The sequence below is a fragment of the Megascapheus bottae genome, chromosome 15 (assembly GCF_031878675.1).
Source record: "Megascapheus bottae isolate mThoBot1 chromosome 15, mThoBot2.hap1, whole genome shotgun sequence".
In the NCBI taxonomy this organism is placed as follows: Eukaryota; Metazoa; Chordata; class Mammalia; order Rodentia; family Geomyidae; genus Megascapheus; species Megascapheus bottae.
Genome location: NC_143523.1, coordinates 45,724,797 through 45,747,704, shown reverse-complemented (window position 1 = coordinate 45,747,704; position 22,908 = coordinate 45,724,797). Strand labels below are relative to the sequence as shown.

Sequence of the window (22,908 nt, the reverse complement as noted above, 5' to 3'; positions counted from 1 at the left end):
CAGTCTTTGAGTTCCTTAAGGCAGTGTCTTTAGTTTTATAGTGATGCCTAGTTAAGGCTAACTTGTTCTTTCCAAATTGAGCTGGACTGTTTGAAAAAAAAAAGCTGGATTACAAAAATTTATTCCAGCTCTATTCCACATTGTCTCATGTAAAATTGATGTATAATATTTGTTGACTGAAAACAAAAACCTTACGAACAGGTCTTGATCTTAATTAATTTGGGCCAATACTGGGGCTTGAACTCAGCATTTCCCTGAGCTTTTGTGCTCAAGGCTAGCACTCTACCTCTTGAGCTACAGTTCCACTCCTAGCTTTTTAGTGGTTAATTGGGGATTAGAGTCTGACAGACTTTGTTACCCATAATGGCTCTGAACAATGATCCTCAGGTCTGGGCCTCCTGAGTAGCTAGGATTACAGGCATGAACCACCACGCTCAGCTGTTGCTTTTATTTTTGTAGTGCTGAGGATTGAACTTTGCACATACTTGACAAATGCTCTACCATTGAACCGCATCCTCAGCCTCCTTATAACAGGTTTTAAGTTGGATGCTAGAAGCTTATGCTTCCAGTACTAGCTTCTCAGGAGGCTGTGATCTAAAGAATCACAGTTCAAAGGCAGCCTGAGCCGCCCTTCAGATCCAATTTTTCTCCCATTTTTTTCTCCATTTATTGTTCATAGGTTGTAAAGGGAATATCTGCCAATGTTTTGGGAAAAATATTCTTCCCTCACCAGCATTTTTTCCATATATTTTCAATGCATTTAATATAAAATGTTAATTTCACCAGGTTTCAAAGGGAATAGCTGCCATTCTTTCTGGAAAAAAATTGTCTTTTCTGGCTAGCATTTTTTCATATATTTTCAATGCTTTTAATATTAAATGTTATTTTTTCCAAGTTATCTTCCTTCTGATTTCTTACTATGCATTTATTTACTAATTCTTTTTTATTAATTAATTCCTTTAAACAAATGCCTATTGAGCTTCTTCTTTTTTAAAAAAAAATTTTAGCCAGATGCAGTGGCTCACAACCTGTAATCCTAGCTACTCAGGAAGCTGAGATCTGAGGATCCCGGTTCAAAGCTAGCCCAGGCAGTAAAGTGAGACTCTTATGTCCAATTAATCACTAGAAAACTGTAAGTAGTGCTGTGGTTTAAGGGGTAGGGTGGTAGCCTTGAGCTGAAGAGCTCAGAGACAGCGCCCAGGCCCAGAGTTTAAGCCCTAAGACTGACAAAGGAAAAAAAAAGATTTTTTTTTTGCCAGTCCTGGTCTTGAGCTTAGTTCCTAAGCACTGTCCTTGGGCTTTCTCAAGGCTAGAACCCTACCACTTAAGCCTCAGCACCACTTCTAGATTTTTCTATGTATGTGGTACCAAGGAACTGAACCCAGGTCTTCGTGCATGCTAGCTAGGCAAGCACTCTAACACTAGGCCAAACTCCAAGCCAAGCAATTTTATTTACTTTATTTTTTTTGGCAGTCCTGGCTTGAACTCAGGGCCTGAGCACTGTTCTTGGACTTTCTCAAGGCCAGAGCTCTACCGCTTGAGCCACAGCACCACTTCAAGCTTTTTCTATGTATGTGGTACAGAAGAATTGACTTCGGGTTTCATGCATGCTAGGCAAGCATTCTACCACTAGGCCACACTCCCGGCCCATTGAGATTCTTGATATTGTGCCAGATGCTGGGAATACTTGGGTGAGTGAATTAGATACAGTCCCTGCTTTTATGTAGCTTATTGTACATCATAAGGTGCAGATAAACATGTAATTTATTAGATTTATTAGTTTTGGAACATTAATAAAGCTGTCTAAATAGAAATCTTGAAAAATGAAAAAACAAAAACAAGAGTAAAATGATAAATAAGTTTGGAGGCATGGCTCCATGGTGGAGCATCAATCTAGTAATAAGCACAGACCCTGAGTTTACAATGAGGTATCAGGCTTCAGATTTCAGAGATGGCTTTTTGGAAGAGGCAAAATGAATGTAGCAGGTAGAGAGATCTAAGGCATATATTAACTGAATTGAAGGAGGTTCATTTTTGAATAGGAAATAGGGCTCAAGTGAAGTCTCTGAGTTGAATCTCTAGTAATACACTCACACACACACATATATATATACACATATATTCTCATTTGTTATGGCAGGATTAGAGTGTGGTTGAGGTGAGATGAGGGAGAATATTGACAAGTGATACAGGAAAGATAATTAAGAGTCAGATTGTTCCACAAGGAGGCTCTCTAGCTCATGGTAAAGAATTTAGAAGGCTAGAAACATTGGAGAGTCAATTAGAAAGTAATCATAAATGAGACTTGATGTCAGCTTACTGGAATATGGGAAAAGAATATAGGTCGGGAGCAGGCATGGTGGCTCAAGCCTGTAATCCTAGCTACTCAAGAGGCTGAGATCTGAGGATTGTGGTTCAAAGCCAGCCTGGGCACTAAAGTCCGTGAGACTCTTATCTCCAATTAACCACTAGAAAGCTGGAAGTGGCACTGTGGCTCAAGAGGTAGGGCAGTAGCCTGGAGCTGAAGAGTCCAGGGACATTACCCAGGCCCAGAAATTCAAGCCCCACAACTGACCAATAAGTAAATAAAATAAAGGTCAGAGGCTGGGAGTATGGCCTAGTGGTAGAGTGCTTGCCTCACATGCATGAAGCCCTGGGTTCAATTCCTTGGTACCACATACACAGAAAAAGCTCAAGTGGTAAGAGCGCTAGCCTTGAGAAAGCTAAAGGACAGTACCCTAGGCCCTGTATTCAAGCCCCAGGACTGGTGAATAATAATAATAATAATAACAATAATAATCAAGTTTTGTGGGTTGAAAATGATATGTCTGGTGGGGGTGGAGTTTTGCACTCAATTCTGAGTATGTTATATTTGCATGGAACTAGCTGATAGGTTTGAGACACATGGGCTAGAAATCTCTAGCCACTTAAAGGAGGAAAAGGACTTTGCAAAGAGAGAAAAGCCCTGACAAACCTTTGAAGAACATTAGCTTTAAGGAAGATCTTTTGAAGAGCCCTAAATAGGCACAGATAAAAAAGACAAGAGAGTTTAAAGGGAAACCAGAGAAGTGAGGTATCCTAGTAGAAATGCTTTTCTTGTGCTGGGAGTGTAGCCTAGTGGTAGAATGCTTGCCTAGCATGCATGAAGACTAGGGTTTGGGTCCTCTGTACCACATACAAGGAAAAAGCCAGAAGTAGTGCTGTGGCCCAAGTGGTAGATCGCTAACCAGAAAAGCCCAAGGACAGTGCTCAGGCCCTGAGATCAAGCCCCAGGACTGGAAAAAAATTTGAAAAAGAAATACTTAAAAAATAAAAAAAGAGGGACTGAACAAATTGGCATAGAAACTGCTTATTATTTACCAAGTGTATGCATTGTTCCAGGCACTATTCAAAGAGCAAACAGTGAACACCACCAACTCTGATGGCATTATATTTGATAAGAAACTTCACTTTTATGAAAGTTTCAGCCATGGAAGTGTATTGCTGGTAACCTGCTAAAGGGGTCTTTACCACAAAAATAAGTAACTGAATGCAAATTTGACATACTCAAGTGGTAGTATAGAAAATAAAGATTCTGTATTTCAGTAATTTAAGAGTGTGTATAGATTTTTTTTCTCAATTTCCTAGTGTTTCTGTTTTCTCTTTTGTCTCTTTTTGTTTATTTGCAATGCTGGAGATTGAACCCAGGGCATGAGTTATTCTAGGCACGTGCTCTAGCACTGAGCTATATCCCCAACCCCTAGCTTTAAATTTGTTTCAGTCTAATTCTACCAGTTAGCATTAAGGATTTTCTCATTGGTCTGGGTGCTAATGACTCATGCTAATGCTAGCTACTTAGGTGGCTGTGAGTCCTTCATCTCCAATTAATCACCAGAAAAATGAAAGTGGCACAGTGGCTCAAAATGGTAGAGTACTAGCTCGGGGTTCAAGTCCCATGACTGACAAAAGAGAAAAACAAAGAATTTGCACATTGGCAAAAAAAAAAAAAAAAAGGAATTTACTGGTTACACAGACATATATGGACACACACAGAGACATGAAGACTACATAATAAAACCACCAAACTATTTGAAAAAGAGGGGAGGAAGAGGGAAAACATGAGAAGGTGTTAAATCTGGAGGGCTTAAATCTGTGTACATATGTGACAATGTCATCGTGAAACTCCCTGATACAACAAATGTATGCTTTTTTTTTTTTTTTGCCAGTCTTGGGGCTTGAACTCACGGCCTGAACACTGTTTTGGGGCTTCTTAAGGATAGAGCTCTACCACTTGAGCCACAGCACCACTTCCAGCTTTTTCTATGGATGTGGTACTGAGGAATCGAACCTGGGTCTTGTGCATGCTAGGCAAGCACTCTACCAGTAGACCAGACTCCTGGACCAAGTATGTTGATTTTTTAAAAATAACTTAAAAAAAAAAGAATTTACCAAAGACCTGAGTAGAGCCAGGCAACAGTGGCTCAATGCTCCTTGGGAAGTTGAAATCACATAGATTGCCATTCCATACCAAATATATCCTCAAATATATCCTATCTCGAATGTAACCAGAATTTCCAGGTACTGTTGGTTTACACCTGTAATTCGAATTACCCAGAGGGTTGAGATCTGAGGACTGAGGGTCAAAGCTAGCCCAGGCAATAAAGTTTGTGAACCTCTTAACAACAACAAAAACAAAGCCAGAAATGGAGCTATGGCATAAGTGGTAGAGTGCGAGCCTTAACCAAGAAAGAGACAATGAATGCCCAGGCTCAGAGTTCAAGCCCTAGGACCAGAACCTAAATAAATAAATAACCAGAGTTTAAAAAGGGGGGGTGGAATTGTGCCTTAAACAGTAAAACATCTGCCTTGAAAATGTGAAAACCTCCCTAGCCCCCAAAATGCCAGAGAGGGACAGAGAGTGGGGGGGGGAGGGAATGGGGAAGAGAGAGAGAGACAGAGAGAGAGATACACACAGTCAGGAAGTTGAGGGATATAATGAAAGTGATGAAGACCTGAAGTTTGAAGTTTTCTAAAAGGGTTGACAGAGTACCTGTGTAAATTGGATCCCTCTCTAGAGTAAGCCATGTTTCTGCTCTGCTTCCCTTCATTTCCCTCTGCTCGCCTCACTGTGTTTACCCAACCACATCCTGCTGTGTTAATCCTCATCTTTATGTTTTTTGTCTTGTCTCATTATAAGGATTCATCACACGTGCGGAAAAAGCCTTTGGAAACCGAGCACCACCGTTGTTCCAGCTCCTCTTCCCTCTCTGTCATCCATGACCCTCCCATATTTCTCCCTGATCCCCAAGTCTACCCTTCCCAACCACAGTTCCTGTCCCCAGATGTCCTGATGCCCAGCGTGGCAGGGGAACCCTGTAGACCCCCAGGTAACTCCTCCCAATCTAACACTATAAGCCAGAACTGTAAGGGTTAAGTCTATGCATCTATTGAGAGGGTAGGCTGTCCCAAGAGAGATTGGTGTAAGAATTTGAATTCTGCTTTAAGATCTAGTATTGATCTCATTGAGTTATGATCTAGTCATTTCTTAGGTACATAGTTTTTAGGCTCAGGTCTAATTCAGCATGTCTAAGAATCTAAATACATATAAGAAAGTATCAGTATTGACAGAATAAGCTTTTTAGGGACCAAGAACAATTAACTAATCTTTGAGATCCTCCTAAACAATAAGTGTTACGTCTATCAGCTAATTTTCTCTTTTATTCACTGAATCTCAGCTGAAGAGTGGTATAGGAAGACAAAAATGAATGGGAGAGTGGAGAGACATTCTGCCTGGATAACACATGTAATGGGTATAGACCTGGATGCACCTGGGGAAGAAGGGAAGCATCATTGCCTTTCACTAATACTTCACATTAAGATATCCTCCTTTTCCTCCTCGTGGTCTGAATCTGCAGCTTAATGCTATGGTTCTCAATAGGGGAAAAAGAAGGTACTACTAATACCTCATGGGTAGAGGCCAGGGGTACTGGTAAATATCAAATAATGAATACAGTAGTCTCTCCCCCTTTCCCAACAAAGAACTATCAGTTCATACCACTAGTGCTGAGGTCAAGTAAATGTATAGAGACATTACATTGTGTATGTGGGAAGAATGTTGTGAACAAAAGCAGAGATCTCAGACATTCAGCAAGATTTTAAACAGGCAACTAGAACAAAGGGTAATTGTGGCAGAGTCATCAGTACAGAAGTATTTGTTAGGGAACATTTGTGTGTGTGTGTGTGTGTGTGTGTGTGTGTGTTGGAGTGATTACACTGAAGTGAGGTAAGTATGGCAACATCAAGAGACTGTTTCATTTGCCCAAGCTGGAAATAGGAGACTTATTTTGATTATATTAATAATTAAAAAAAATAAAGTAAAAAGCAAAAGTAGTGGGGCCGGGAGTTTGGCCTAGTTGGTAGAGTGCTTGCCTAGCATGCACGAATACCTGGTTGATTCCTCGGTACCACATACATAGCAAAAAGCCAGAAGTGGTGTTCAAGCTCAAGTGGTAGAGTGCTAGCCTTGAGAAAGTCCAAGGACAGTGCTCAGGCCCTAAGCTCAAGCCCAGGACTGGCAAAAAAAAAAAAAAAGCAAAAGTAGGTTCTTTCTTTCCCTCATGTGTATACTTTTAAAGGATGGAAGTTGGGTGAAACAGCCAGGAAGGATCATCTGGAAAGGAAAATTATTTTCTTTAGATTTTCAGTCTTTTAAGTTTCTTTTTTCTTCACAGGAGCATCAAGGAGTGTCCAGAAGTTTCTGGCTATGTGTGACAGGGGTGAAACTTCCCAACGGGTCAAATACACAGGAAGGACTTTGAACTACCGGAGTCTCCCACATTGTTCCAGAATTGATGCCTTCCCAGAACCCTGGTCAGAGACCCACCAGCACTTTGGTGCCAGATTCCTAACTACTCCAGGATGTAAATCTCAGCTAACCCACACTACCATACTACCAGAAAGAAGTCAGGGTCTTCAGGTTCCTCATGCTCTGGCTGAAGAGAATCTTTTCCATTCACCCTCTTATCCACCCATTGTTCACCCTATGTCCCCATCATCCAACAGTCTTCATTTACCCCTGAGATCATCTTGGAATTCAGGTCCTATTCCAGGGTCCCGAACACCTGGTCCACGGAGAGTAGACATACCCCCTGATGATGACTGGAGGCAATGCAGTTATACTTCCCAATCTAGGTACAGGAGGGCAGAAGAAGAAAGGTTGCTGTGTGTTCTAGCAGAGGTACTTGGACGAGAGCCGAACAAAACAAGAGTCCTGCAGCATAGCAGGTGGTAAGAATCATCCCTTTTGTTTCCTGGAGCCATACCTTTTTCTCTAAAACATGACTGGCAGAGTCGCTTACACTGCATCCCTGCCATAGTTGTGCTATTCTCATCTCAACACAGAATTGGCAGTTTCTCCCTGGGGCACCAGCAACCTCTAATGAGATCTGGTTCTTTGAGGGGGAATATTTGAAAATCCAGTTTTAATTCCCCTACTAAAAGGAAGCAGCCGCTGTTTTGTATTTGAACCACTTTAAAGATGAATCCATTGTATTGTTCTTGAAACTAGTCCTTAGTGTCTTAAGGTCATTTCTGGATAGTAATGCCCCCACCTCTACCTTCGGTCATTCTCTGATCTTTGTTATTTTCCTCACTTACACACTTAAAAAAAAAATCTGCTTAACCCTATTACCTGACCCTCTGCATTCGCTATTTATCATTCTCAAAGGCATATGTAGCCTGTGGTCAAGGTCATCACCATGACCACCTCCTTAAGGGCAGCCCACCTGCCTAGGCATTGTGGCCTGTCAGCCTTCCCTGCGCCCATACCATAGTCCTAGAATATGGAACTGCCAACATAACATTTGCTCTTCTGAACAGATATAGTCTGGCACATTAACATATCCTCTTATCTTCAGCAGCAGAACCATTACTGCCACTTACTCATTTGCCATTGTAAATCCTCTGAGTCGGCTGAACTATTTTAGGGCAAAACGTACTCTTTTTGTAAAGTATTTTTCATTAATAAATCTATACGATAGTTCTATTTAATCTCTTGTTGTTCTTGTGTATATTGGTGCTTTTTGGTATTGGGGTGGGAAGGCCTAGGCATACATATGAAGGGATTTTTGACTTAAAGGAATCAAAGAGTTAAAGGATGTATACTCAAGCTGGGAGTCACTGGGCCCTTAAAGAGTACTTTTCCTTATTTCTACTGATAGCATGTTTGCTTTCCCTTCTTTTTATTGGGGGGGGTCAGGGGTCATGGGGCTTGAACTCTTGGCCTGGGCACTGTCCCTGAGCTCTTTAGCTCAACGCTACCACCCTATCCCAGGAGCCACAGCCCCATTTCCCATTTTCTAGTGATTAAATGGAGGTAAGAGTCTCAAGGTCTTTTGTGATGGGGCTGGCTTTGAAAGGCAATCCTCAGATCTCAGCCTCCTGAGCAGCTAGGATTACAGGCAAGAGCCACCGTGCCCGGCTTCCGTTTTCTTCTTAAGGCACGCAATACACTACACACTCCATTCTTCCACTCCTACGGGAGATTTTTCTGAACAAACTACTCACTCCTAGTCTTAGTACTGTTTGTGCTCTCCTGCCATATTATTGGTTTGCGATGTACTCTATTCCCATAGTTCTCAAAAATAACCAAAGACTGATGATGGCTAGAGGTGTGGCTCAAGTGATAAAGCACCTTTCTAGCAAGGGCATGACCTGAGTTCAAAATCCATACTCCAGAGAAAAAGAGAAAGTCCTTTTGCAAACAATGCCCATTGAGCGTTCTCTCCTTATTTATTGGAAGTCTCAGATTGACACAAAGCAGTAGAAATTGTAGGGACTTTTGTTCTACTTACCTGATTATCATCATCTGTTATCAACATATTCTGAGCACTTTTTACTCAGCAGGACGCCCAGGAATTCCCCACCCAGCTACACATTTATTTTCTCTATTGGTAGGATGTTCTGAGGCTTGATTGTATGTCTTCATTACTGGGAATTCAATGAGAGTGTTTTTCCTTGCACTTATCACTGCTAAGCTAAGGGCTACAACCCTCTCCTTGCAGTCTTTTGTTTCTACACATTAAGAATTTAAACCTGATCCCTTGGCCTGGTCCTGTTTCTCGACCAGCTTCAGTAATTTTGCCGAAGTCCCTGGAGTCTGCCCCGCCCCCGCCCCCGCACGCGCGGTGCATGCCGGTCTTCGCCCCTCTGAAGGGAAAGAGGTCCGCCATGTTCCCCGGCGGCGCCGCCGCTTGGCCTTGGTAGCCGCCGCCCCCGCCCCCAACCCCGCCCGGCCCAGCGCCTAGCCGAGCCCCGGGCCCCAGCATGGCCGCCCCGGAGCCGGCCCGGGCTGCACCGCCCCCGCCCCCGCCGCCCCCTCTCGGGGCTGACCGCGTCGTCAAAGGTGAGAAGTGGACGAAGGCTCGGGGGCCTGGCGTGCGGAGCCGCGGCGAGGGCGGGCGGGAGCCCAGCCCCCGACAACGGGCCTGGCCGGGCGGGCGGCCGAGTGACTGGCTGCCTCCCTCGGGGAGTGGCCCCTGGGCGGGCCCCCGCTGGGGCTGGGCCGACTTCCCCGGTCTCCCGCTAGCCTTCAGGCCGGGGCGGGGGTTTGGCTCGCTGGGTTTTCTTGCCCGAGATTCGCGGCTACTCGCGGTCGTGAGCGGCTCTTTTCTCCTCGGCCTGTCAGAGCGGCGAGGGGGCCGCAAGCAGCTTCCGGCCCCGCGACAGCTGCGCCCTGGCTGGTTCGAGCAGACCTGGGGGCTCGAGACCTTCTAGCCCCGCCGCGCAGGGCGGGCGATGAACAGTCAGAAATCCCCTGGGCTTTGGCCCACGCCTGCTCCCAAGTGACAGCCATGCGCCCTATCCGCGCCTTGCTCGCGCCGGCCACGGGGGTTTGTGCAGGGCCCTCAGGTGCCACCCCACGCGGAAAATAGGGGAACCGTATGGGATTGGACGAGGGTTGAAGGATCCAGGACGGATTGAGAAGCCCAGATTTATAAGTACAGAAGGTGAGGGGCGAAAGGGGAAGGGCTGCATAGCCAGATTTTAAAACCTCACGGATAGGAAGAAATATACTTAGAAATGCATCCAAACACACACTTTTTAGAAGAAAAAAGTTAAATGCTGTGTTAGGGAAGAATTTATGTATGTTTGCCCACAATAGGTAAGAAGACTTCTTTAAAATAGGGAAATTGGAGGCTAATTGAGAGGATTTCAAGCTCTCTTGCAGAGCTCATTAACCTCAAACACTACTGTCAGATTAAAAACTAACTTTAAACTTTTTTTTTTTAAACCATGGAGCTTGGTCTATAAGGTGATATTTACGTTTCTTTTTGAAAGATCCTTTTGTTTTTAAATTCAGCTTCTCAGATATACTGGCACAGTGCTTAAAACACAGCCTAGTTTTGAAGGCTGGACCTATTTTTCCATTAAAATTTTTAAAAATAAGGAAATTTTTTTTCTTGTGTGCTTTTTAAATAAAAAAATCAGGCATAGCTTCTTCTGGTTCTTAAAAGAAGGTATTAATTTGTACTTAGGCTTATATGGACTTTGAGCTAATAAATAGTATATCTACTTGGTCAGGCACTGGGTTATGTAGAACAGTTTTCTTAGAAACCTTTATAAAAAGCGAGGGGGTAGGGAGATATATGATAGTTCAATCATCCTATCAACAAGTCCTGGAGTTTTAGAGGAAACATTTGCTGCTTTTTGGTTTTCTTACTGTATTTCTGGTGTGTTGGTGTGTGTTCATTTTCCTGGGCTATTAGGTGTGATAGTTGCATTCTGGAACAGTGATTTTACTCTAAGCTTATGCATGTGAATCTTGTTCTTAGTCATATAGTGTTTTTCATGTACTGCCTTAATGCAAGCATAAGACACAGTACTAAAGGATGAGGTCCAGCCAGTATGGGCATATTTACAGTTTTTGGTGTGGAATAAAGACTGTTTGCTGGGCTGGGAGTTTGGCCTAGTGGTTAAAGTGCTTGCCTAGCATGCACGAAGACCCGGGTTCGATTCCTTGGTACCACATACATAAAAAAAAAAGGTGGAAATGGTGCTGAGGCTCAAATGGTAGAGCTCTAGCCTTGAGAAAGTCCAAGGACAGTGCTCAGGCCCTGAGCTCAAGCCCGGGACTGGCAAAAAAAAAAAAAAAAAGTTTGCTTTAGGTAAATAGGAAATGAGCTTGTTAATATAGAAAAACGTAGTTGAGCTGGTTGCTGTAATCTTAGCTGCTCAGGAAGTGGAGATCTGAGGATCACTGTTCTAAGCCAGTCCAGGCAGACACAACCTCCAGGCTCTTATCTCCAATTAGCTAGTATAAGGTTTAAAAGTGGAGGTACAGCTCAAGTGGCACAGCGACAGCTAAGCAAAAAGCTAAGCCAGAGTGTGAGGCCCTGAGTTCAAGCCCCAGTATCAGCACAAATAAAAATTTAAAGATAATAGTTAAATAGCGCTTATAGTGATCATATCTCATGCTCTTAATTGTATCCTGTTCATGGAGAAAACTTTCATTTCTTTATGGTATTTATAAGCTAGTTGGAATTGCCCATACGTACCACATATTTGTAACAGACCAGTTTGCACTGAGTGTGGAATCTAGCTTCTGCGTTTACTTGGAAATCCAGCTTTTGAACATCTACTTTTGAATTTCTTCAGGTTTCTTTTTTCCTATTTTGTATTTGATTGTTTGCTACAACATTACATTTGATAATTAGAACACTAGTTGTCTGATGGTAAATGACTGTGCTAGTTTAGCTTGTTATAACAGGTTTCTCACTGGATGCCAGTGGCTCATGTATGTAATCCTAGCTGCTGAGGAGGCTGAGCTCTAAGGATCAAGGTTCAAAACCAGCCTGAGTAGAAAAGTCCCCATGAGACTCTTATCTCCAATTAACTACTCAAAACCAGAAATGGCACTGTGGCTTGAAGTGGGAGAACACTAACCTTGAGTAAAAGAACTCAAGTACAGTGCCCAGGCCCTGAGTTCAAGCCCCACTTCTGACAAAAAAAAGTCCAGCCAGGCATGGTGGCTCACGCCTGAAATCCTAGCTACTCAGGTGGCTGAGATCTGAGGATTGCCTTTCAAAGCCAGCCTCAGCACAAAAGACCTTGTGACTCTTATCTCCAATTAATCACTAGAAAATGAGAAGTGGGGCAGTGGCTCTTGAGGTAGGGCTGTAGCCTTGAGCTAAAGAGCTCAAGGACAGCACCCAGGCCATGTTTAAACCCTAAGACCCACAAAAAAAAAAAAAAAAAGTGAGTCTCTTGTCTCCAATTAATCACTAGAAAACTAGAAAATTAATCACTACAAAAAGTGGCGCTGTGGCCCAAGGGTAGGGGTACTGTAGCCTTGAGCTGAAGAGCTCAGAGACAGTGCCCAAGCCCAGGGGTAGGGCTGCTGAAGGACAGCGCCCAGGCCCAGAGTTCAAGCCCTATAACTGACAAAAAGTCCATGATGTGTTGCTACTTTTACCTATGTACTATTTCATAATAATAATAAATACAATGTCAGTAGTCTTTCACTCCCTGAAACTTTTCCTTATTGCTTATTATTTTTACAATCTGCTTCTAATTAAAAGGCCTACATTTTATGGGTTGTGTAGGTTTTTAAGGGGATATAGGTTTTTATATTTAATAACCACATTTCTGGGTTGGAGGTGTGGTTTAAGTGGTAGTAGAGTGCTTGCCTTTCCAGTTTAAGACTCTTGAGTTCAAATCCCAGTACTGTTGAAGAAGAAAGAGATTGGGAAGAAAAAAAAAAAGGAAGGATGGAAGGGAAAAAAAAATCATGTGCCTGAAATTCACTTCTTGTGAGGATTGGGAGCTTCCATCTATATAAATGATTCATATATGTAAGTAATAAGCTTCAGGGGGCCGGGGGGGAAGGTCTCTGGCTCATGCCTGTAATCCTAGCTATTCAGGAGGCTAAAATCTAAGGAGTTAGATTTGAAGCCAGAAAAGTCGTGAGACTGTTACCTCCAATTAACCACCAAAGCCAGAGTGGATCTTTGGTTCAAATAGTAAAGCACTAGCTAGCCTTGAGTAAAAAAACCCAGGAACAGCACTCAGGCCCTGCCTGGGTTTAGCCAGAACTGGCACTAAAAAAAAGGAAAGAAGAGCTTCTCACTAAAATGATTAATTTCATCATGAAATTAAGCCATTAATTGGCATTAAAACATACTTCATTTAATAAATCAAAGTGCTTGCATTCTAACTTTTCCTTATAACTCTTGTCAGTTCATCCAATAGCTCTGAGCAGCTGTATTTTCTAGTTGGCATTTTCCTTCTAAGACAACTTGTTACCACAGTGTTCTTTCCCTCCCTTAAAACACACACACACACACACATACACACACATACACATATACACACACTTACTCAATATTCTCTGTTCCTTCACTTGCTCTAGGACACATGGTACTGAAGATTTATTTTAGTAAGATTAACAGTTACTTTAAATACAGATAAGGCTATAAAATGGGCCTTGTAAGCAAAAATTAAAATCTGAATTGCTTTAAGATTTTTTTAAAAAGGCTAAACATTAGCAAAAAACACTGAATTTTCCCAAGACTGACACAAATCAACTGGGAATCTGTAATGAAAATAAGCACCCTAAAAAAGCTGAAGTCCTAAAAACCATTAGCCAAATGACCTCAGATTTATAAACAAAAAAGCTGGTAAATTAATCATAAGGTTGCCTATCTAAAACATATCAACCAAAAACACTCCTTCATTTTGGTTCAATTTGGAAAAAAGTGACAAAGTACCATTAATAAAACTTAGGGGATAGATAGCTGAAGCTATCTATGAGCAGTGGCTCATGCCTAAAATCCTAGCTACTCAGGAGGCTAAGATCTGAGCCCTGAGGTTCAAAGCCAAATGAGGCAGAAATGTACCCATAAGATTTTATCTCCAGCTAACCACTCAAAACCCAGAAGTAGAGCTGAGGTATAAAATGAGCACTAGCCTTAAGCAAGAGTTCAGGGGCAGCCCCGGCTGAGTTAAGCCTCATGACCAACAAACAAAAATCACAGAACTTAGGGAATATGAAAATGTTCAATGCAAAAGAAAATTATATTGTAGGTGCTAAAACATATACATTCTCTAGGTGATACATTTTTGTATTATGAATAGCAATTGACAATCTCAAAGACGGTTGAGTTTTACAGATCTGGGACCTAGTCTAATAGCAAAATATATATTTTATGAATATCTGTGAAAAAATAAGTATCTGGACAATTTGGGAAGGAGGAGTTTGTGTTTCAACAAACCACAACAATTTTGCTGTAAGGAACTCTGGGCTGGCCCTGTCTCTGAGCTCTTTAGCTCAAAGCTATTGCCCTATCCCCTTGAGCTTCAACCCCACTTCCCGTTTTCTAATGATTAATTGGAGATGAGAGTCTCTTGTTTTAAAGTGCCTCGGCTGGCTTTGAACAGCGATCTCCAGATCTCAGCTTTCCTGAGTAGCTAAGATTACAGGTGTGAGCCACCGTGCCTGGCAAATGGTAGAACTTTTTCCTAATTTTCATTTATGCTACATTAATATTTGTTTCAGAGTACAAAAATTATCAAATAGGAACTATTTATTAAATTACTGTTGTATACTTCAGAATTGCATACTTCAGAATTGTAGGGAGGGAGACAAAATATAAAAGGTAAAGCCATATACCAGTGGCTGGCCCCTATAAACCTAGCTACTCAGGAGGCTGAGATCTGACGATCACAGTTCAAAGCCAGCTCAGACAGGACAGTCCTTGAGACTTTATCTCCAGTTAACCACCAGAAAACTGGAAGTGACACTATGGATCAAAGTGGTATAACACTGGCCTTGAGCAAAAAGAGTTCAGCTGTAGCACCCTGGCTAGAGTTCAAGCCCATAACTGATTTAAGAAAAAAAATAAATAAAAGATATCCTTGGGGAAACAAGTAGTTAAGAAGTTAAGCTGGTGAGGTGGCTTAAGCTTGTAATCCTGAGCTACTCTGGAGGCTGAGATTTGAGGATTGCCTTTCAAAGCCAGCCATGCACAAAAGACCTTGAAACTTATCTCTAGTTAACCTCTAGAAAAGGGAAGTGGGGCTTGGCTCAAGGGTAGGGCAGTAGCCTTGAGCCAAAGAGCTCAGGGACAGCACCCACCCAGGCACCCCATGACCCACAAAAAAAAAAAAAAAAAAGTTAATATGGGTGCCAGTAGCTCAGGCCTCTAATTGTAGCTATTCAGGAGACTGAACTCTTGAGGATTTGAAGCCAGCCTGGGTAGAGCACTAGCCTTGAGTGAAAGAACTTAAGGACAGCACCCAAGCCTGGGTTGAAGCCCCAGGACACATGAATTGATAAGAGTGTGATTAATAATTATCAGATTAAATGGCAGAACCACCAACTTGTCTCAGTTTGAAGGAGGTAGTAATGCGTTTAGTCTGGAATAGTTCTGGGAGGGGTTTTTATTTGTTGTCTGGAGAAAAGTCTTGAAGAATGGGTAGAATTGAAATAGGCAGAGGATTGGGACCATTTTCTTGTGTAACATTGAGTACTTAATTTGTACCAGAAATTGTACTAGGCATTAGGGATGCAGGATTGAATAAGATATTAAGATTAATGCTGGCAATACAGTGGGGGAGATGTCCTTGTAAATAAATAACATAATGAATTAGAAACAAAGTATTATCGGAACACTAAAAATTAAAAGTTGAATTTTTTAATGGTGGAAAAATGTATATTTATAATTAGCCAACTGGACTCAGGTTAGATGACTCTAGTTTTGTTGGCAACATCTAAAGCATCATAATCAGGAGCCAGCCGAACATATGCTTTCTTCTCTCCATAAGATCTGATTAGGGTATTGACCTTGGCCACATTAATGTCATAGAACTTCACAGCCTGTTTGATCTGGTACTTGTTGGCTTTAGATCCACAGTGAACACAAACGTGTTGTACAGTCTGTCTTCTTTATGGCTGACTCTGGTCGGGGGAATTTGATGGTAGCGTAGTGATCAAGCTTGTTTCTACTCGGAGCCCTATTCTGAGGACATTTGGGCTGTCTCTGGAGCCACAGTGCCTTGGGCTGCTAGAAGGTGGGTGAAGTGTGTATTTTCTTTGCTTTGTGCCTTTCTGCACTACCTTTCGTGGCCTTCAAAGCCTTTGCCTTAGCTTTGGCTTTAAGAGGGGCAGTAGCTTCCTTTTTACTTTCAGTGCCATCTTGATGAAAAGGGACAGTTGACTTTTGCGTGTGAGGGTGTACTGTAGAGACCCCCCCAGACCCACCCCCTTCAGTACAAACAGGAACTTCTGAAAACTCTCTGACAGTTGAATGGGACCCAACTGGTGTGAGAACTTTCCATCAGTTTCCACCAGCCTGGGAAGCTCCCTATCTCACTCGACCACCTGATGGGTGTAATTTTTGCCTTTAAAAAGGCTGTATAAACCCTGACTATCAGCTCCTCCTCCCGCCTCACTATGGGCGCGTGAAAGAGTTCTCTGCCTGGCTTGTATCTCGCAATAAACCCTTGCTGTTGCATTTTGGACGCCTCGATCTCGGTGGTCTTCTTTGGGGGCCCCTCCTCTAGGCACAACAGTACTAGTACTGGGGCTTGAACTTAGGCCCTTTCAAGGCTAATGCTCTACCACTTGACCCAAACCTCTGCTTTCGTGTATGTGCTCGTCCTGGGACTTAAACTTAAGGCCTGGGCACCATCCTTGAGCTTTATTGCTCAAGCCTAATACTCTACTACTTGAACAACAGGTCTGCTTCTAACTGCTGTTTAATTGGAGATGAGAAGACATTGCTGCCCAACTGGCTTTGAACAGTGATCCCCTGGTCTGGCTTCCAGACCAGAATAGGATTACAGATGTGAGCCACAAGCACTTCACCCAACAATTAACTCTTAATTTGGATAGAAAACATTAATCTGATAGAATAATATTTTGAGGTATTATTGAAAAACAAGCAGAACTTCTCCAGATAGACGATAAGGTATGGAGGAATCAAAAGCAGTAGTTTGTGAAAATAGCATGAAATGTATGGAAATAATACCTAATGTACTTGGTAAGGAGTGACAGGTAAACTTGGGAAAGATCTTCTGTATAGTGAGTTGAGCTGAAATTTAAGCTTGTAAACAGGATAGACTCTGGATCATTAAGGATACAGGCTGTGGAGTCAGACTGCCCGGCTTAGAAAACTAGCTTTACCATTGAATACAGACAAGATTCTTAACAGTTATAAACTCGAGTTTTTTCTATATAATTGTAAATAAAGTATTAAGGAGTTTTTAATAGAGACAGAGCATGTAAAGTATGTACCACATCTGGCTTGGCATATGATAACTAGTAAACCAGATAGCTTATTGTTACTGTACTAAAGAATTTTATGTATATGTTTATTTGCTTACTTTTTATTTATTTATGATAGTGCTGGGGTTCAACTTGGCCTGGGCAATGACCCTGAGCTTTTGTGTTCAAGCAATCACTTTTTTTTTTTGCCAGTACTGGCTTGAACTCAGGGCCTGAGCCCTATCCTTGGACTTTTTAAGGCTAGAGCTCTACCACTTGAGCCACAGCACCACTTCTGGCTTTTTTCTATATATGTGGTACTAAGAAATCAAACCCAGGTTCTTTGTGCATGCTAGGCAAGTGCTCTATAGCTAGGCCAAACTCCCTACCCCTCAAGCAAGCACTCTTAACATTTAAACTATACATTTTGATAGTTCCCTGCCCCTCAAGCAAGCACACTTAACACTTAAACCATACCTTTTGGTGGTTAATTGAAGATACTTTCCTATCTAGACTGGCCGTGTGTGTGTGTGTGTGTGTGTGTGTCTGTGTCTGTGTCTGTGTCTGTGTCTGTGTCTGTGTCTGTGTCACAGGGCTTGAACTTGGCCTGGGCTCTTCAGCTCAAGGCTACCACCCTACCCCTGGGCCTGGGAATTGTCCCTGAGCTCTTCAGCTCAAGGCTGTTGCCTTGAGCCAAGCCCCACTTTATGTTTTCCAGAGGTTAATTGGAGACAAGAGTCTCAGGTCCTTTTGTGCCTGGGCTGGCTTTGAACCTTGATCCTCAGATCTCAGCCTCCTAAGTAGTTAGGATTACAGGCGTGAGCCAGCTACCTCGCCTGGCTTGGCTTTGAGCCATGATCTTCATTTCTCAGCCTCCTGAGTAGCCAGGATTACAGTAGTGAGCTGCTGGCACTTAGCTGTTATTGAAGGTTTTTTTTAGCCAGTCCTGGGCTTGAGCTCAGGGCCTGAGCACTGTCCTTGGACTTTCTCAAGGCTTAGCACTCTACCACTTGAGCCTCAGCACCATTTCCAGCTTTTTTCTATGTATGTGGTACCGAGGAATCGAACCCGGGTCTTCGTGCATGCTAGGCAAGCACTCTTACCACTAGGCCAAACTCCCGGCCCCTGTTATTGAAGTTTTTTTTTTTTTTTTTTTTGCCAGTCCTGGGCTTGAGCTCAGGGCCTGAGCACTGTCCTTCGACTTTCTCAAGGCTAGAGCTCTACCACTTGAGCCTCAGCACCACTTCCGGCTTTTTTCTATGTATGTGGTACTGAGGAATCGAACCCGGGTCTTCATGCATGCTAGGCAAGCACTTTAACCACTAGGCCAAACTCCCGGCCCAGTTGTTATTGAAGTTTTTATGATAGAACGATGCTCTTTTGTTTTTTGATCAGAGCTGGAATTTGAAATCTGGGCCTCATATATAACTAGGCAGATACTCTAGGGCTTGAGCTGTACTTCTAGCCCCTTTTGCTGTGCTTACTTTGAGATAGGTTCTCACTTTTTGCTCTGGCCACCCTGGACCATATCTTCCCATTTATTCCTTTCACCATTGCTGGATGGCAAGCAATACCACCAAACTCAGCTCTTTCTGTTGAGATGGGAGTCTTAGCAAACTTTTTTTGCCCCAGCTATCCTGGGACTGTGAGCCTTCTAGATCTTAGATTCCCAAGTAGCTAGGATTACAGGTGTGAGCTGCTGGCTTGGTTTTTGAATACTAATTCTTGTGGTATTGTATGGAACAAGCTAATAGAGGGAGAATAGGCAGGTTAGCCAGAAAATGAATGGAATTGCTCAAGTGAGGAATGACCTCAGCATGTCTTAAGGGAAAGAGAGAACTAAATATAACACAGATTCTCAATTATGTAGAATAGTTATATAAGCCAGACATGGTGACTCAGGCTTGTAATTCTAGCTACTCAGGAGGCTGAGATCTGAGGATCAAGATTCTAAGCCATTTGGGGCAGGAAAACCTGTGAGACTGTCATTTCCAATTAACTACCAGAAAAGCCAAAAGTGGAGCTGTGGCTCAAGTAGTAGAGTGTTAGCCTTGAGCACAAAAAGCTCAAGAACACTGCGCAAGCCCGGAGTTCAAGCCCCATGACCGCACACATACAGAGAATAGTTATGGATTAGATAAGTAATTGGGTATGAGAACAAGACAAGTACTTTTTTTTGAGACTGTACTTTTTTTGAGACAGTAATTAGACCAATTTTGCTATAGGGATTGATTTAAATTGAGCAGTTTTAGTTGGAGGCAAAGATTGAAAGATATAAAGACTGAGAATGACCAAATTGAGAAGAACCATGAAAACAAGATCGAGGGTTTTCTTTTTCTTTTTGAATGCTTAATATATGATTTGGCTAACTAGGAATAGAAAGTAGAGACTTCTAGTAAATAAGAAAATAAAATTTTGAGTTAGCATTACAATAATGAAAATGCAGGAAAATGGGAAGAATTTGAAGAATCAAAAAGTTAACACAAAATAAGTTAAATTTGAGTTACATAGAATAGGGTTACAACAAAAATAATGTAAAAAGGAAACAAATTTTGAGGAAAGGATATTTTGAAAACTACCACAAATTACAAAAGACTTGAAATTTTCAAGGTTGGATATAGTGAATCTTTTCCTTTGGGCATATGTCCAATCCATTTTTTACATCCAGTCTATGAGGTGACCTCTTGAGTCAAGTTAAACATGTCATTGTATTGGTACAAAGGACCATGCACTGAAGCAACATTCAGACTTCAGTTTGAAACATGGCTCTACACCATGGGAAGTTACTTAGCCTCTCTGTGCCTGTGCTCTAATTTATGAATTGGAGGATAAAAACTATCCTTTGGGACTGGGAGTTGGGCCTAGTGGTAGAGTGCTTGCCTGACACGCACGAAGATCCGGGTTCAATTCCTCGGTGACAAATACATAGAAAAAAGCCAGAAGTGGTGCTGTGACTCAAGTGGTAGAGCTCCAGCCTTGAGAGAAAGTCCAAGGATAGTGTTCAGGCCCTGAGTTCAAGCCCCATGACTGGCAAAAAAAACAAACAAACAAAAGATGAGGGTTGAAATGTAGGCAGGGAAGTACTCAGTGTTGTAGAACATGGGAAAAGGGAAAGATTTGTAATAATCATGGAAGTAGTCTTTATTTGTCTCTGGTAACCAAAGGGACAAAACCCTGAAAATTATGTAGGTCCTTTTGATCGCTAGGAGAGAGAAAGAGATGTCCCAGATTAATTAGGTACTGCTTTTAGTAAAGGTTTAGATGAAAAAACAATGTATTCACTAGTGGATATGTTTCTAATGTGTATGGAACATTTATTTGGGTGGATAAAGCTAAGGGACTCTTGGGGCCATGAGTTTGGCTTAGTGGTAGAGTGCTTACCTAGCAGGTAGGAAGTCCCGGGTTCAATTCCTTGGTACCACATACAAAAAAAAAAAAAAAAAGCCAGAAGTGGTGCTGTGGCTCAAGTGGTAGAGCCTTGAGAAAGCCCAAGGACAGTGTCCAGGCCCTGAGTTTAAGCCCCAAGACTAGCAAAAAAAAAAAAAAAAAAAAAAAAAAAAGCTAAGAGACTCTTCCAATTAAAATGCTGGAAATAGAGATGTGGTTCAATTGTAGAGTGCTAGCCTTGACCTTAGTTTAAGCCCCAGTACTAGCACCAAAGAAAACCTAAAAACAACTACCTCATAACCTTCCTTACAAATTACTTCTCTCTCTTTTTTTTTTCTTATCAGTTATGGGGCTTAAACTTAGGGACTGGGCATGTCTTTTCATCTTTTCATTCAAGGCCACAAAGCCATTTCTATTTTTATGGTGGTTAATTGGAGATAAGAGTCTCACAGGAAATGGCACTGTGTCTCAAGGGGTAGAGTGGTAGCCTTGAGCTGAAGAGTTCAGGGACATTACCCAGGCCCAGAGTTCAAGCCCCATTACCGACTTTCCTGCTTGGCTTGCTTTGAACCTCGATCTTCAGATTTCAGCCTCCTAAGTATCTGGGATTCAGGTGTGAGCCACCAGTACCCAGCTGAACCCCCTGCTTTTCAGTTTTTATGTTAATATATTGTTAATGACTTGTTTTGTATTATTTTTTTTAATTATAGCTGTTCCTTTCCCCCCAACACATCGTTTGACATCTGAGGAAGTATTTGATATAGATGGGATACCCAGGGTTGATGTTCTAAAGAACCACCTGGTAAAGGAAGGTCGTGTAGATGAAGAAATCGCACTTAGAATTATCAATGAGGGTGCTGCCATTCTTCGGAGAGAGAAAACCATGATAGAAGTAGAAGCTCCAATTACAGGTAAACTTAACAAAACTACATTTTGGATTTTACTTTATTAGTATTTAACTACCTGGAGATAAAGATTTTTTTTTCAGTCACATTGTATACTAAATTAATATTATCTTGACTTTTCAAATTATGTTCTATACTTTTAAAAATCATTTTGTCTGTTTTCAGCAAACAAATGCCATCCTAAAGGCTCTGAATACATAATCTCATGTTTTTGTGAAAGTCAGTTATATTAACCATACTTCAATTTGGTTTGACATTTTGCTTTCAGTTATTACAGGTTATTACCTTGATGTCATGTCTCATATTTAAAGGTAAATGGAAGGGGCTGTGAATGTGGCTTAATGGTAGAGTGCTTGCCTAGTATGCTTGAAGCCCTGGGTTTGATTCCTCAGTATCACATCAACAGAAAAAGCCACAAGGGGTACTGTGGTTCAAGTGGTAGAGTGCTAGCCTTGAGCAGAAGAAGCTCAGGGACAGTGCCCAGGCCATAAGTTCAAGCTGCAGAACTGGTTTAAAAAAAGAAAAAGTGTGTGTATACACATATACACACACACATACATACATACATATACACATACATACATACATATCAATAGAAGTACTGAGCTAGAATGCCATCAATTTAATTTTTTCATCTAATGACTTAGTCACATCCTAGGCTTTATAAAGAAGAACTTTATAAGTGTATATGAAAAATTTATCACTGACCACCTATCTTGTTGTTTCTGTTACATCATCATTCTAGATCTTGAGTACATGAATACTTGATTACATTTCAGTCATGACTTTTCAGACTACTTTCTTAGATATTTCTTGATAGCATTTATACTGTCTCTAGAGTTTAATATTTGTTATTTCAGAGGTTTTTCATATCTAATAATCTTCTTGTTTCAGTGTGTGGTGACATCCATGGCCAATTTTTTGATCTGATGAAACTTTTTGAAGTAGGAGGATCACCTGCTAATACACGATACCTTTTTCTTGGTGATTATGTGGACAGAGGTTATTTTAGTATAGAGGTAATAATCATGTATTGTCATTTGATTTAATGTTATGTGTTAACATAGATGATTCACATTAATAATTGCCAGTTTTCCAAATAGAAATTATGGGCAGACTTGAGAGGTCTTTATAGCCTTCTTATTCTATGGCTTTAAGGACTCATTGTTATTTGTTTCTATATCTGTTTTATCTCTTTTGCCCCAAAGAGAATAAAAGGAAGTGAAAGTAAAGTACTTCTCTTTGATTAAATAAAGCTTATTATTATTATTTTATTGCTTAAGCCTATAATTCTTTCATTGCTTAAGCCCTTGCAGTTATATTCTATCATTTCACTACTAGCCAAATATATTGTATGAAGTCTGCATATTCTGA

General features: G+C 41.6%; 2 protein-coding genes across 10 annotated transcripts in view; both read left to right on the top strand.

The window, feature by feature from the left end:
• The window catches only part of Usp54 (ubiquitin specific peptidase 54), a 98,802-nt gene extending 90,780 nt beyond the window's left edge, over positions 1–8,022 (top strand). For all 5 annotated transcript variants that reach the window (XM_090346564.1, XM_090346562.1, XM_090346563.1 and 2 more), the window contains 2 exons: positions 5,177–5,366; positions 6,711–8,022. In XM_090346564.1, coding sequence (XP_090202690.1) covers positions 5,177–5,366; positions 6,711–7,270 — 750 coding nt within the window. In that variant the 3' untranslated portion in view covers positions 7,271–8,022. The remainder of the gene's footprint in view (positions 1–5,176; positions 5,367–6,710) is intronic.
• A 1,181-nt stretch (positions 8,023–9,203) lies between these two features.
• Ppp3cb (protein phosphatase 3 catalytic subunit beta) overlaps positions 9,204–22,908 on the top strand; it is a 52,337-nt gene continuing 38,632 nt past the window's right edge. The window contains exons 1-3 of one of the 5 annotated variants that reach the window (XM_090346555.1): positions 9,204–9,382; positions 21,340–21,540; positions 22,429–22,553. In XM_090346555.1, the coding sequence (XP_090202681.1) occupies positions 9,304–9,382; positions 21,340–21,540; positions 22,429–22,553 (405 nt within the window). In that variant the 5' untranslated portion in view covers positions 9,204–9,303. Of the gene's footprint in view, positions 9,383–9,871; positions 9,987–21,339; positions 21,541–22,428; positions 22,554–22,908 lie in introns of those variants that run through there. The other 4 variants (XM_090346554.1, XM_090346553.1, XM_090346552.1 and 1 more) reach the window with 4 other exon arrangements.